General features: G+C 33.6%; 1 protein-coding gene across 8 annotated transcripts in view; it reads right to left on the bottom strand.

Annotated features, from left to right (window-relative positions):
• Positions 1-15,702, bottom strand: part of AGTPBP1 (ATP/GTP binding carboxypeptidase 1) — a 68,366-nt gene that overhangs the window by 29,768 nt on the left and 22,896 nt on the right. For 7 of the 8 annotated variants that reach the window (XM_072360204.1, XM_072360205.1, XM_072360210.1 and 4 more), the window contains exons 3-16: positions 15,315-15,445; positions 14,051-14,118; positions 13,558-13,621; positions 13,069-13,215; positions 12,662-12,793; positions 10,972-11,065; positions 9,527-9,564; positions 7,796-8,004; positions 7,177-7,354; positions 6,031-6,122; positions 4,892-5,008; positions 3,696-4,405; positions 295-378; positions 37-123 (exon numbers count right to left, since the gene is read on the bottom strand). In XM_072360204.1, coding sequence (XP_072216305.1) covers positions 37-123; positions 295-378; positions 3,696-4,405; positions 4,892-5,008; positions 6,031-6,122; positions 7,177-7,354; positions 7,796-8,004; positions 9,527-9,564; positions 10,972-11,065; positions 12,662-12,793; positions 13,069-13,215; positions 13,558-13,621; positions 14,051-14,118; positions 15,315-15,445 — 2,151 coding nt within the window. Of the gene's footprint in view, positions 1-36; positions 124-294; positions 379-3,695; positions 4,406-4,891; positions 5,009-6,030; positions 6,123-7,176; positions 7,355-7,795; positions 8,005-9,526; positions 9,565-10,971; positions 11,066-12,661; positions 12,794-13,068; positions 13,216-13,557; positions 13,622-14,050; positions 14,119-15,314; positions 15,490-15,702 lie in introns of those variants that run through there. The other variant, XM_072360202.1, reaches the window with a different exon arrangement.

The following is a 15,702-nucleotide window of genomic DNA, read 5'->3' as shown; positions in this document are numbered from 1 at the left end:
GTCTTGCACATAAAAAGAAAAGCTGAAATATCTTACTTTCTGATCTGAATGACTTTGCGCAGGTTTCCAGACTCAAATTTGGAATTAAACTTCAAAACATCCACTTCTTCAGGTACTGAACAGCTAAGAGTACAAAAAGAAAAGGAGCAAAAATAAATAAAACAAATTTGACTAAAGCAAACTCAAATTTTTTTGAGTTTTTTAGTCCATACTTTATAATTACAACATTATTTTGAATCTTTCCATAAATACTGTTTTCCCATAAGTACTGTTTTCTGCAGGGTAAAAACTTACCTGGAATTATCGAGGTCATACACAACTCTGTCAATAATGTCATTTTGATGAATAAGTCTTTCAATGTCCTGAGATATTTTTGTCCTAAAGTAAAAGGAGATTCTCATTTTAATTGTTGCAAGCTGTTTCCAATTACAAAAGTGAAATTACCTCATACAACAAAGAAAACTGAAAGAAATAAACATGAGGACAGTGAGACAGATTTCCTAAGAGACCTCAGCCTCAATCCCATTTAAGTGCACAAGCTGTAGTGTTCTTAATTTTAAACACCTGCATTCACAGCTGACTGATTTTAATATTTGTATTCAAGACAACTGAATTTCCATGCACACAACCCACTGAGTCCTACCCTATGAAAAAAAAAAAAAAATGCACTACTTCATAATTTATAGTAGAAGCAGGAATTACTCAAATATTACTAATGTTAATGCTTTAATCTAGGACAGCACTTCATAATATTAGTAACTTACTTGAGTCCTACCATAACTAAAATTTAGTTTCACATAGTATGTCGTGCAGTGAGTGAGTTAGTGCACTAGCTTTTCACCTCTGGAGATCTACGTTCATTTATCGACTAGGTAACAAATAAGAATGAATTTGGTGGTGTATGTTTATCCAGATCATAAAACCATTGTACAATTGGTAGTATCTAGGTCCTGGCTTGGAAAAGTAAGAATGTTTTGAAGTTCAAGAATGAAATATAGTGGCAGAGCTGTGTGGGAAAGCTTGCACAGCACCTGCAATAAGAAGAAAAGGAGGCAGATTAACAGTGAAGAATACAGGAACAGAGCTGTAAAGTACATTCAGGTTCAAAATTCTTCATTTCATTAAAAGAAGCAAGTGAAGAAATCTCGCACTTCACTAAATTAAGAGTAATTGGAAAAGCAAGCAAGACACAAGTCCAATACACAGTCACAATGGCAAAAATGCTGACTCACCAAAATCTATTACACCAGGTTCAGTTCAGGGCAGAAATACAGATTTTTGTTCTTACACAAATCATGAGGTGTCAGTATGCTTCAGTATTAAAAAGTCAATAATGATTCCTACTATCACAGGAGTTTTGCCAGAATAAAATCCATTAATGAATAGCAGACATTGAAATACCAAAAAAAAAAAAAAAGTAAGAAATGGTATCTAAGATACATACTAAGAGGAAAAATCACAGGTATCAAAAGGTCAAAAGAGAAGCTATTTTAAAAAAGAAAAAAACATGCAAATCAAAAGCTCTGTGTTTATACGACAGTCCACTAGTGATCCTGATCAACATTCTAATAGTCAAATGATTAGAAAATAGTCGTGCTCAGTGAAAACCCCTAAAACTTTAAAGAACAGGAAAAAAAAGTATATATTTTAATCTCTAATTCACAGAGAACTGAATTAAGGCAACTGACTGTTTGCTAAAGAAGATTTAGCTGATAAGCAGTAACGAACTGTAGTAAAGAGTACATAAATATAATTGACTGCCAAAAGTATTTAGACAAAACCACTGCAGAAGATTTTAAAGCCTCTCCATGTCCTCTTCCAAACTTAATGTTAGGCCCATTTTAAACAGCATCCCTTCTATGAAACTTACTACACTGCAATAACAAGACTGAGTAATTTGTAGAAAACTGAATTCTTAGAACAGCATACCTGAAAAAGTTTACACGAGATTTTTTATTCAAGCTTACCATTATTATATTAATTTTCTTTTATTGTTCTGTAAAGTGAGCTATAAGTATACTTTCAACATAACCATTACAATTCAACAAAACTAAAGCCCTTTAAAGCAAGAGTAAAATATAGTCTACAAATAACCTCATGGTTCAGAGATCGGCTTATACAACCATACAAGTAGGTTTGTCGGTGAAAAGACGGTTTAATATAGAAATTTATTTTTAAGAAGAATGAGCATTAAAATGCCAAATTTTATTTGATTTTAGAGATTTCAGTCAATACAAGGCTGCTCAGAAAAAAAAAAAAAAATCAGAATGATTAAGTATAAAAAGACTGCATGAAAATTTGCAATACTTCCTTAAAATGCAATTCTTCATATTGAGTTAGAAATCACCTATCTTGGTCCCAGATTAGCTTAATCTAGCTTAAGCAGATAGAGAAGATTTTTTTTCTTAAGCGGAACAGCACTTTCTGTAGCAGTATACACATTATACAATTAGATTTTCAATTTTCTCAGTCATTTCACTAGAAAGATCAATTTTACAACATGCTTAAATATCAGAAAAATTATTTTAATTATATAGCCTAGTTTTAAATCACTCCAGCAATAGACAAATGTAAATATGATGAACCCCACATAAATGGTTAAACTTACAGGTAAAAAGCTGAAAGCTTTCAACCTAATAATTAAGCAAGTGGCAAGATCTACTATTACATGTTTTGCAAAAATGCTCCTATGACTTTACAGCAACATAGCCCTATGCATATGAGCCAGCTCTTCATACCATCTCTGCAAATTGTTCTTACCAGTCACATTCATCATAGCTGTGTTGACATGTTTATTCTCTTTCTTTCAGCAGATCTAACAAAAACTGCATCCTTAGCACTAAATTCTGCTCCATTGCAGACATTAAAAAAAAACACAGATATTTGAATGTATTAATTGAACAGTTTTCCCACTGCAGTTTGCTTAAAAACAGTTTTTTTTTAGCACAGGAAATAGAAGAAATAAAGTATCTTTCAACTATTAAATGACCCGTAAGGTAAGACCTGAAGGGAATGATCAGGTGACTATTCAAAATTACTAACCCTGAACACATCAGCAGGTTAGTATCTAGTTATATCAGTACTTCCACCAGCTCTTCCAGGAGGATGTCAAACAGAAGGAATTGCATTCACGTACATTAAACTTCATACTTAACTTACAGACAACACAGAAAAGCCTTCCAAAAAGAGCAACAAGAGGTAATACTGTCCATACACCTTTATGTCTACAAGCTGAAAGAGTTCTTGGTTTACTTTTAAAATACACCTTAATTCCTTGCTACGTATGATATTCTGTAATTAAAAAAGCTAGAAAGCGCGACATCTCTAACACTCATCTTCTGATTCTGATGTATTAAAATGTGGAATTTTTTGAGTTTGGAGTTTGTGTTTTTTTTTAAATTGTTTTTAAATACAAACTACAAGATCTGGATGAGAGAGTGGAAGGGGCACAGAAGGAAGTTTACAAAGTAAACATTATTAAGAAATTGTAACTACTGAATTATAATTCTGAATTAAAGATTCTGATGTTCTTATTTAGGACTTCGCACTGATTAATGTCTACTTAGATTTATTTTTTTCCCCACTGAAACTAGTTTTAGATACAGAAGTGAAAATTGTATACATGCCTGTTAAACTCAGCCTAAAGACTATTTTTTCAAGGAAGATGGTAACAGAAAAGAAGTACCGTAACTCACCTCTGCACTCCATAAGGCCTTTCCAAGATAGGCTCCTTAAACGGGGGTGGAATATGGCCAAAATAATCTGGATAGGCCACTTCTGAATATTCAGGAATAGATTTTGTGGTTTTCACCATTTCAATATAAAGATCACAGTCATGAACAGGAGATACATCAGAAACCTCAAGAACCACTTGTTCTCCTGATGAACTGGATTTGGAATCCTCCTCCTCTGATTCCACTCCAGCGCAGCAGAATTTCCCCAAATGGACAGATGATCCTTCAAAAAGGCTACTTCCACAGGGTGAAACATGTTCACAAGTTTTACTACAAGCAAGTGGGGTAAGGCTAGTTTTGTTTTCTTTTTTTATAACATGCCCTGTAGCATAATACTGATCATTTTCTGAAGTGTTTTGCAGACTGATTCTGTCAAAGCCTTTCACAATTTCTTGGCTTAGACACTGGCATGACGGAAGCAGATTCCTTTGAACATTTTGCTGAAGTAAGCTACTGTCTTCTACACTATCTTTCTTTGGTAGCTCCAGAAAGGCTGGCCTTCTATTGTATTCCTCTGTCAACAATGGATTGCTCTCCTTCAAAGAAATTCCTACCACTGACGGAATTGCTTCAGCTGAGAACTCTTCTCCTGCTGTTGGAACAACAATAGGTCCACCCAGATTTGCATCAGGTACAAAAGACTTTGGTTCCTTGGAAACTAAATCACATTCCTTAAAATACAAAGGAAATTTAAAAAAAGAAAAAAAAGAAAAAAAAATGTTTAAAAAATAGACAAGTAATTTATAAAAAACAAATTATCAAGTCAATACCATTCACCAGATATTAAAACTAGCTAACATCAATAGGCGTACAGTAGAATAAGGACATACATGACATAATTTATCTTCATCAAAAATATCTCATGTCCTTCCCTACTGTGTTAGTATCTGCTGTATGCAATAATCAGACATTGGATAAACAGTTTTATATCTGCCCACTAATCCCTTCTCAGTCATAATAAAGTAACACAGAACATTAAGCTAAATAACTCACTATATAGCCCCCATGCATAGCTCTAGAACTACAAACTTTCCCTTTTTCAATAGCTATCTACTTAAAAAACAAAAAAACAAAAACAAAACAAAACAAAAAATCAAAATGCATTTCAGATTCAAGTTTCTCACAGTAAAGACTGCACTGAGAATCACGTACTTTACCTGAAAGTTTTCAGTAAGTTCTGGAAAAAACTGCTCATACATTTTCAGTTCTTCTAAGGGTCGTCCCAATTCCTGTCTAGGTTTCAGTTTATTAATATCAGTTTCAATATCATCATTCTGAAAAACAAGGAGAACAAATTAATCTTGCTTCCAGGATTAATGAACATCTAAGATAGTTGCTCATTTTTTTCTTCTTTTGTGGCAATGCTTTAAGAGTGCAATAACAATATTACAAAATTAGTTGAACTGTGCATTTCATCACGGGGCTTTAAAAGCCGCTAAAATGATTCAGTGGCATGAAACATCACAAAACAATTTTCTTGCTTTCATCCAAATGTATTATGCACAGACATCAGACTACACTTTACATGAAATCTACACGTAAACTGACAAAACCTGAAAAATGTGGATATTTCATCTGACTTGTAATGACAAACTTATAAGTGGAGGAAAATACCCTTTGCAACATCTCTTGAGTGCCTTGAATAGTTGTCATTGCAGCCCACAGGCAGATAATTCAACCAACTCCTGAATATACATAACAGAAAAATAAGTTCTGAACAACCATCATTTCATGTCCTGATTGGAAGAGGGGCAGAAAAAAAATGCTCTTCCAAAAGCATAAAGTGGTGTGAGATTAAATCTCTATCTCTACAGCTGGCTGAACTTCAAGGCTACCTTACTGTAGCACTGACTCAGTCAATCTCATCCCAGAACAGGGGAAAAAACTTAGAGCATCTCTTACAACTTGAATTGCGTAGATAACTGTGAATAAAGGGCTAAGAGATGCAGAAGTAGCAGACAGAATGCTGCAAAAAAACTTGCAGTGTCATGCAACTGCAAACACTGCTGCAGGGTTCACGCACACTTTTTGCAGTGTTTTGCTCTACAGTCACATTATCTGAGGAGCAAATACGTTTAAAAAAAAACCTTAAGACAACTTGAGTAACAAAGGTTTGCATTTCCAAGGAAACTTTAAGTTTAAACATATGTTTAAATTTTAGAAACTGCCCTGAAAACCATCTCAACCTTTTTATGATATGTAAATTGATGGCTGTATATCCAACCAAAAAGAATTTAATAATAATAATAAAAATGTTATGCCTGCTTTATGCCCTTTAGTTTTGTCTCATACCAACCTTAAAATTGTGGTCCTTGTCATCTTCAGTTTCAACTTCTGATTCTGTTTCAGCATCATCGTTGTCATCACTTTCATCTACTACATCATCCACTACAATATGAAAAGATTTTGTAAGGCAGATTATGCATTTAAACCAATAGATGTGCTTGGAATAAAAAGAAAAAATAAGTCTTTTTTTTTTCTTCCTAGTTATCACTTGGTTTAAAAAAAGTCATCAAGACCCTTAAAGCCTTGCAAATATTAATCACTATCACCAGATTCAAAAAACAAGACAAAAAAAATCACAACACCAACAAAATGTTTGTATGATAATTCTACTAATTCAATGTAAGACATTTCCATACAGTTTAAGTCAGAACAAGGATGTCTGGCTTAAAACAAAACAAAACCAAAAAAGAGTCCCCTCCAAAAAAAATATAAAACAGTACAGGACCTTTAGAAATATTTTACAGGGCAAACATACAGCATTACTCGAGCCCAGCACAAAATGACTCTGAAGCCTTTTCGCAGTACTTATGAGCATGTCCAAAAGAATTTGAGGTTCTTAGCACCTTTCATTCATGTTGGTTGGTACTAAGCAGTAAAGTGTGGTACAAAGTGCCCTGTACACAATTTCTGACCAGCCTGAAAGCAGTCTAATGTTAACTAAAAGAAAGTAAAAAACTTATCACCAGAAACCACCAAAGTAAATACTGAAGATGAGTGATCACAGCACCTGCTTAACAAAAGCTGGGAACTAAACCTTATTCCCTAAAAATACAGCAAGCTATTACTTTCTAGACATGTGAAATTATTTATACACTAATGATCAATTTCTAACTTAGTTAAAGACTGAAGGACCTAGGACTTCATCCCTCATAAACTAAAGAAAACATTTTAGATTTTGATCGCATTTTATTTCCTATTTTTATGTATTGCCAGAAGCATAACCACATATGCATACACAAAGTTGTCATCAGTTAAAAATTAACATTAGAAATTATTGCTCGACACCAGCATTCAGAGAACCTTCCTTTAGTGAAGAAGAATCTCACCACAGCCTAGGTTCTAGTAGAGATAAACCACAAATAACTTCAGTTGATTACACCTTGCAAACAGCAGTATGAGACATTTTCAAAGGAAAAACATTACAAAATTACCATACCATCAGGAGGTAAACTGTACATTTGAGCCACAGGACCACTGGCAGGAGTAACTGGGAGTTGGAAGTGAAAAGCACTTTTAATAGTTGGTAAAGGAAGACGATTTTTAGGAAAACATTTTCTCATTATTAGGCTGGATGTGTTGACAAGCGGATCAAGAGTTCTTACTGCAAGGCACTCCTATTAAAAGAAAGATAATGAAGACAAGAAACGAGCATCTCCCAAACCAGTAGTCAAACTAAAATTCCTAAAATTCGCTCCTAACAGCTAAAATATTTTACTTGAAATTAACTCAAAAATATTTACATGCCTCCTTTGAACGAGAATTTCTCTCAATTCAAATTCATCTTTTTAAAACCCAGACTTAAAAATGAAGAATCCTTTTTAAAATAAAATCCAGATATCCTCCCAGAAATAATCATGTCTGAGTAATAGGAAATATAAATTTCACCCTGTACCTTTTACTCCTGCTGCAGGTAAATAAAGAAAATTACCATTCCCTTCACAATCAGGAATGAACATGAATATCAAAAAAAACGATGACAAATTCAACGTCAGAATATGTTTCTAACTCTCAAGAGACAAAAAGAACAACAGCAAAAACAGAAAAGAGAAACTTACTTGTGAAGTGTTGTAAAGAATTTTCATCCCATTTGCATCGATGAATGCTTTCCTTCCCCATTTGATGTTTGTTACGCTTTTAATGCACTGTAAAACTCCTTTACGTATCAGCATATATCTGTGTCGACTATCATGACGGTGCCAATCAACATAAATTGTTAAAAGCATGTGTACATATCCTCTGTCTACTGCTCTCCTGGCATTTGTTTCTTTATTAAAAGAAATAAAAATAAAAAAAGTAAGGAAAGTAAATTAAAAACTCAGCAATTATTCCAATATTGTTACATCTTCAGCAATACTTTCCTACCTATTTTTAAATGATTTTTTACACAAGGTACTGAACTACTTCATTGAAGGTATTACTTCAGCCACACTTGGCAGTGCATTATATCAAAGTAATAATCAAAATTCTAGCAAGTGTGTTTACATATTTTCGAGACACTTCTTAGAAGCCCTCTTTCATCCCTGATTGTCACCACTGCCAAACTTTTAATTAACTCATTCAAAGCCACACATACATCAGCTGTAGAAGAGAACTTTTCATTTAACTACTTTTTACAGTCAGGAAGCATACATATCAAAGTGTACAACAGAATGTCTAATAGGCAAAAGATTATTAATGAAGAAGTGATTAGGAGAATTTTCATAAGTATTCCTAACTTGTTAAAATGAATCTATTATCTAGAATCTAGTATCTAGTTATTCTTACTCCAAGGTGGAAATACTGTTGATGATTTTCAGACAGCTATTTTTTTTCTTTTAATTAAAATCCCTACTGAAACGTGAGTTTGGAAAAAAGTACTAGAAAAAACTTTACTGGAACATACAATATAATTATCATTTTAAAGAGCATGCATAGGAAATACTACTCAAATGTAAAGTGACTGATTAATGCCAGTACTCTATACTTAGTTCTTCAGAATAATACTGCATGTAACTTCTACAGCTTATCACGACAATGTGTATTACACTGAAAGATAACTGTAAGGCAATGTCAGATAGGAAATAAAAATATATAAATAAATAAATAAATAATGTTTATCCCTATCCAAATGCAGTGTAAGCACAGGAGGTGAAACAAATTTTCCTGCTGTTTGTAATCCATATGGTACTACAGCAATATTCACTCGCAAAAACACCTGAACCCCAAATACCACGCATAAATTGGGTAATCAGTTTGCCAGCTGCACTCTACACACCAGATCAGCTGATACAGCCAGTGTCTGAGAACAGGTCATTGTTTTGCTACCTCTGGTAGCACTTCATGCACATCACCAACAAGCTTGTCTTTAGCATCCTGCTTATCAGAAAGGCACCCAGAGAAACCTTCTATTTTCCCCTGACACCCAATAGATATTTTCAGATATTTGTATGAGGAAGATGCATATGAGATAAGCCACAGATATCTTGTATGAAGATCTAAGGGGAAGGAATATAAAAAGTTATTTCTCCACTTTGCATCCAGACCAGTTCTGCAGAATTTGTGCAACCTTTCTGCTGCAGAACTGAAGAAACAGTAGCTAATGTATTTACATACCACAGAAAAATTGAAGTATCAGAGACTGCAGATAGAACTCTAACTTTATTTTTAAACATAATAGCCATTATTTTGCTTTGGCCATTGACTTAGTACTAATTCTACTCTTTTTTCAATATAAACACACATCTATATGTTTATGCATACACATATATCTCAACTAGACAAATAGTTTCTTGTAGTCAAAAACTTACTTGATTTTAGCAATGCAGCAAGTGTGTCTAAAGCAACCCTGTCAACATAACAAGAACAGTCAAACAACAAACAGCTAGTGAACTTCATCTAATCAACATTGCAAAGCTATATAAATAACAAAAAAAGTGCAGTTAACAGATTTCTTTAGCATCTACCTAAATGTTTTCCTGGTTGCATTATATCACAGACTTGGCCCAAAAATTTTGGTTTTATTAAAATATCATGCATCTTTTTTATATCTGAAATCTGATGGTGAAATTTTAAAACAAACTCTATATAAACCCTCATTCTGCTAGTGGCAATGCAATGTTTATGAGCTATATTCAGTGGATGTCATTAACATCCATGTTTTTATCTTAGCAGAATGGCAAGTACTTCTGTAAAATAAAAGACACTGTTTTAGAAAACCGTCAGACAAAATGGACAGTTTACAAATATAGTGGAGTATCATCAATTTGTACTACAATACAAGATCACACAAGTTTTTTTGCACATGAACATCCTGTCTCAACTAACTCAAGATGTACAATTAGAAAACTTGCATATTTATTTTTACCCTCTTTGTAAGTGTAGACTTCACACATCTGATCTCAGGCCATAAACAAGGATATCAAGATTACTCACATCATGGAATAGTAAGTTCATGTGTTTAATTTTAGCTGGGGCTTAAAGGGGCAGGGTTGTTTTTTTTTTAAACATACTCCACTGAAAACAAGTATCTGTTTTAGATAACATAACAGCGTAGTTAGAATATGAGCAACGATAAATTATTATTTTGTTGAGTAGATAAAAAAAATTGTCTTCCCACAAGTACGCATTTAGAAAGCTTCCTATTGCATAATGAAGAGGCTATTTTCAGTAAGATACACTTACTCATTTTTATCCTAATCTCTCCATACCCACATTCCATTGCAAAAAATAAATTAATTAATTAAAAATCCCTCCCACACACAAAAAAAGAAAAATTTAGAATAAAATACCTAATGCCACCATTTAAAAGCACCCAATTTTTACACTATAGTTTACCTAGAAGATGTTGGTGCTTCTTAATTGATTTTACGTAGGACACAAAACTCCTACATTAATGTCACTCTAAAATCACAAAGAAGATTTGGGAGCCAATTCAACGGGCAAAAATTGATGGGACTGTCCTGATCAGTTTGTCCTTGTATCAGGACAGCAGGTAGCACATGTACAGCTTGCTTGCAGAAACACTGGAAGTAAAAAATAACACTTGTACTCTTTTAAATGGATTGTAACCAGGTATTAAAATATTCTGTGTTACTGTATTGGGTAAAACAGTCAGATTTGTAGCTCTCCTTCCCAAATCTTTTTAACTTACAAATGTAAGTTACAACTGATATCTCTAATATTCCTGTTCATTAAAGAATTTGAAATACAGTTAAAGTTTGCTTCAAATACTATGTTAAGAGACTCTACTTACTTCATAAGGCTGGTGTTCTTTTTACTAAAAGGTCCAATGATCTTAAACATCAGTTCAACCACTCCGTTCTTCCCTAAGGACACTGCATTTACAGCTGGAAGAGTTTTAAAAAAAAAAAAAAAAAAAATCAAGACAAAAATCAGATAAAATCAGACACTACTCCTAGTGTGTGCTTCTGATTCCTTTGTTACTAAGGATAAATCATTGAAATGTTTTTTTCCTTGCAGAAAAAAAATACTTCCACATTTTATTGAGGCAGCAGTTATCTAAAATTTTGAGACTTATCAGGATCGATAATTTTATATCATCCTTTGGCACCAGGCTAGACAGGTTTACCCACCAGTATCTGAAAGTCAAGCATTTGCCAATCAGCACTTCCCCATTTAATCTTTCCTGAACCAAATGTTATGCAGGCAAATTATCAAAAAACAAAAAATATTAATAGGCTGAGAAAGGCACTAATTAAGAGAAATCGTGCTAAGATTGTTGTTCAAGGAATGCAAACTGCATAGCCCATACAAGCACAGGAACTCAACTGCCAACTAAACTCAGCAATACATAGTCCTAGAAAAACAGGAACACAGAAACTAAGCAGAGAGTGAACTTCAACATAAGTGCTACATCAGTGGAATTCAGTACTTGAAGCAAGTTGCAAAGCCATCATCATAAGCACCATTACTGCAATACTCTTAAAATTAATTAAAATCAGCACACTATTCTAGTAGCACACAGAAAGAAACTTTAAGTAATGCTACCCAGCAAACTAAAACAAACTACTATTTTTTTCCTGCTTTTAAAGACCGGGATATACAGAAAGATAGAAGAGATGTAAGCAGAATCTGAAACAGAAACTCCCATGTTCAGGCTAAAGCTATGTGATTAGCTCTATTAACTTCTTCCATTTAAAAGTATTTCACCTCATTACCTTACAGCTCAAAGGAAACAAAGCTTCTACACAAAGTACTGGCTCTTTATAAATTCTACATCCATATGTGAATGTCCTCAAAAAAATGTCCGCTAATCTCAGAGGGCATCAAGTCAACTCTCTCAGAGGAATGTGATCATGTTTTCACCTTCAGACATGTATTTAAAGGCCATTTCAAGCTCAGAAAAATCTTCAGCATGCTTGTAGAGAAGTAAAGTAAGAACCATGCCATTTTCATCACTTCCTACTATCCACACAAACAATGAATTAGGCTTTTATGGAATAGTATTAGTCCAATGCTAGGACACATACACAGAAAATAGGGGAAGGCTTAAATAGAAGTAAATAATTCCTAATTTAATTTAGCAGCCATGAATTAAAATAAAGTAAAAAAGCAAAAACTCATGAACATATTTAGAAGTGTTTTTGCATGTACAGTATCAGCATTCCTAGTTCAGATCATAAAGTGCAGCATCTATGCAAATAAGATGCCCTCAAGTTGCGTATAACTCAATACATGAGTTAACTCTCACCATACAATGAACAAAAAACCAAATTTATGCAACGATTTGCTTCACAGATTTTACTAGACTTTTAAGCAACCTGACAATATAAAAGTCAAATTCTTGGCTAACCATCGTGACTAACCACTTAACATTAAAGAACTATTCAGATGTTATATTTTAACCATGTCTGTGGAAAATAAATAAATAAATAAATAAAAGAAATCACATGGGAAAGAAAAGAGTAATCTGCAGTACTTACAGTTAGTTGAATAAACTCTTAATACTTGAAGACATGGCAATATTAGCCTGTGGTTCTGCAAATTCTGCTTCACTAAATTCAGTGATATGTTCAGGGCACCATTAATTCTTGCTTTCATGCCGATCTTTTTGTCTGACAAAAAAATAATAATAAAAAAAAAATCAATCAAGTCAGTTTTGAAATTATCATTAAAATATGAAAATTAAATGAACTGTGAATTCTTTCAAATGACAACTTAACTCTGCATGTCCACTTTCACAAATTATTCCTCTCATCTAATCTAGTTGTCCTTTTTTTTATCCTCTACCACTTCGGAGTACATGAAAGCTTTGACAATAAAAAAGGGAAACATTTTAATAGGCATCCACTGCAAAACCACAAAGCTACTTAAATACATTCATCATTACCTTTTGGACCAATTTTTGCAAGAAGGGTATGAAGAAGCACCATTAATTCTTCATTTGGTGGAGATTCTTTGCTTGCATTCAAAAGCACCTGCAACAAGATCTGTGTCCCTCCTTTGGTGACCAAGATGCCTGCTCTCCGACCACATCCTAGCAATCAAAACTCATTTGAGTGTCATAGCTGAAGAACAGTTAAATATCTAAACTATAATTATCAGAAAGAAAGACTTTAAATAGCAATGTTTGTAGCAATATTTTCTTCAAGTGTGACTGCGCAACAGTAAAATGCTTATCTTAGACTTACAGCAACAGCAGTTATTTATGTATGAAAGAGTATTTGAAAAATCACCCTGTTCTTTATGTTCTTTTCATTGTCCCAAAGCACAGAATACATATAATGCTTAGCAAACTTCAAGGGAAAATAAATAAATAAATAAACAATTCTGCAGAAGAATATAAGAGTATAATCACTGTTTGTTAATAAATACTTACCAACTGAGACTAATTCAATGAGGATACTCAATATATTTAGAATAGTTTGAGGATCTCTTGTATTCTGCAATAGAAATTAGACATATTTCCTTGCTTGATTTAGGAATCTAGTATTATCTTAGATATTTTAAGCTCAAAGAAGATTTCTACCATGAAAATCAAACAGAACATCAGACGTTACTGCCCATACAACCACCCCACCACGCAGTCTGATTTAACCATTAAACCCATTAAATTCTACTTCTTCATATGACATATTAAAGGAAATACTTGGAAAACAACAACAACAACAACCAAAACAAAACAAAAAAAAGGGGGGGAGAAATGATGAAATATTAAGTATAATGCTTCAAGATCCTACCTAATCATTACACTTATTTGAAAAAATCACATTTTAGAGATAAAGGATAACTACATATTTAACAATACCAAACACAATTACAATATGAAAACTTGCAATATCCAAGTAAGCACAGAGATTAAAAGGTTTTACCTCTAGGGTTGACAGGATAACTTCTATTGCACTGGAACCTTTAGATGTCATCTCTTTCTTGGTTTTTTCTGTCAGTGAGAAAGAGGCAGTTTTCGTTCTAATGTATTAGCTACTGTAGTGATTAGTATTATATTATTAAATATTCTTGCCTTCAGATAGAACACAGATTTTAAGACAGTCTAAAAAGTAAAGATAGCCTGAAAAAGGCTAGCAATAAACTATATTTGAAAAGACAGAGTAAGAAGCAGAGCAAAAGCTGCTGTAACTCAGTATGAGTTCAATTCCCAGGATCATTTATGATGGGTGATCTGAAAGTAATGCTATTCATTTTGCAGGCCTACAACATCAGAAGTGGATGCTGATGGCATGGCAGTGGAGGCTGAACCTTCCCACCAATATTCTGTTACATTTTGTTGCTGTGCAACAAATAGAAGTGGAGGGGCAGTCTGACAAAATGGTGTTTGACATGGAAGTGTGAGTGAAGCAAAGGTGTGTCACTGAGTTCCTCCGTGTGGAAAAAATAACACTTGCTGAGTATTTATGGAGACCAAACAGTCTCTACAATTACCTCCTTCAATGAAAGGAAGTTGAAAGAATGTGGGGGTCTCTTCTCCCAAGTAACCAGTAACAGGATGAAAGGCAATGGCTTTAAGTTACAGCAAGAAAGGTTCAGGTTGGATATTAGGAAAAATTTCCTCCCAGAAGGAGTGGTGAGGTATTGAAACAGACTGCTCAGAGACATAGTGAAGTCACCATTCCTGGAGATGTTAAGGAATCATGTAGGTGTGGCACTTGAGAAAATGATTAGTGGGTATGCTGGTGATACGCAGACAGTTTAACTAGATGATCTCTGATGTCTTTTTCTAACTTTAATGATTCTATTATTTACTAAAAGAAGAACACTTCCTTTTATATTAATTTACCTACAGCAGTTAAATAGTTTACAATGCATCAGATCTCATTAAGTGTCCTTACACTTGAATTTATTACTTAAATAACTGCATATATATATGTATATATTATAATTTATGTGCAATATAAATTATAAAAAATATATTGCACTGACAATACAAAATTTATTCAGTGCAACCAGTACCATATAACAATAAGCATGGTCTTAGACAGGTGACTTCAACAATCCATTACAGAAACAGCTTAATAAAGCTTAGCAAGTAAAAGAAAAATTAAAAGTCCAGCAAGGAAGAAACAGAAGGAGGAAGGCTCAAAAGGAGAACTATTAGTAAGAAAAAACTCAGTTGTTTACCCTGACTCTGGACCAAGTGAAGGATCTTTGCAGTAACATATCTGGCATTATCTGCTTCTCCCAGTACACAGTCCAAATTGATCTTCTCCAGCTGTGACAGCAAAGACATAGTCCGAGAACTGCTACAGACACTAGAAGAAATATATATATGTTTGTTTTTTTTTTTTACCTTCATTTATATATTAACAGTAATCATTATATCAAATAATGGATCAGAAAATAAGTAAATAAATACCCACAATAACAACAGAAAAACCCAAACACTAAAAATGGAAGTCCTAGAAGTCCCATGTGAAGAGTACACAGAGCAGCAATTTCACTTCTATAGTTTATCTTGATTGGAAAACTGGCATAATTCCTCATGCAAGAGTTGCTCCAAAAGCCTCAT

The sequence above is a fragment of the Excalfactoria chinensis genome, chromosome Z (genome assembly GCF_039878825.1).
Source record: "Excalfactoria chinensis isolate bCotChi1 chromosome Z, bCotChi1.hap2, whole genome shotgun sequence".
Lineage (NCBI taxonomy): Eukaryota > Metazoa > Chordata > Aves > Galliformes > Phasianidae > Excalfactoria > Excalfactoria chinensis.
Note: the sequence above shows the minus strand (reverse complement) of the source record. Positions and strands in the feature narration are given on the sequence as shown.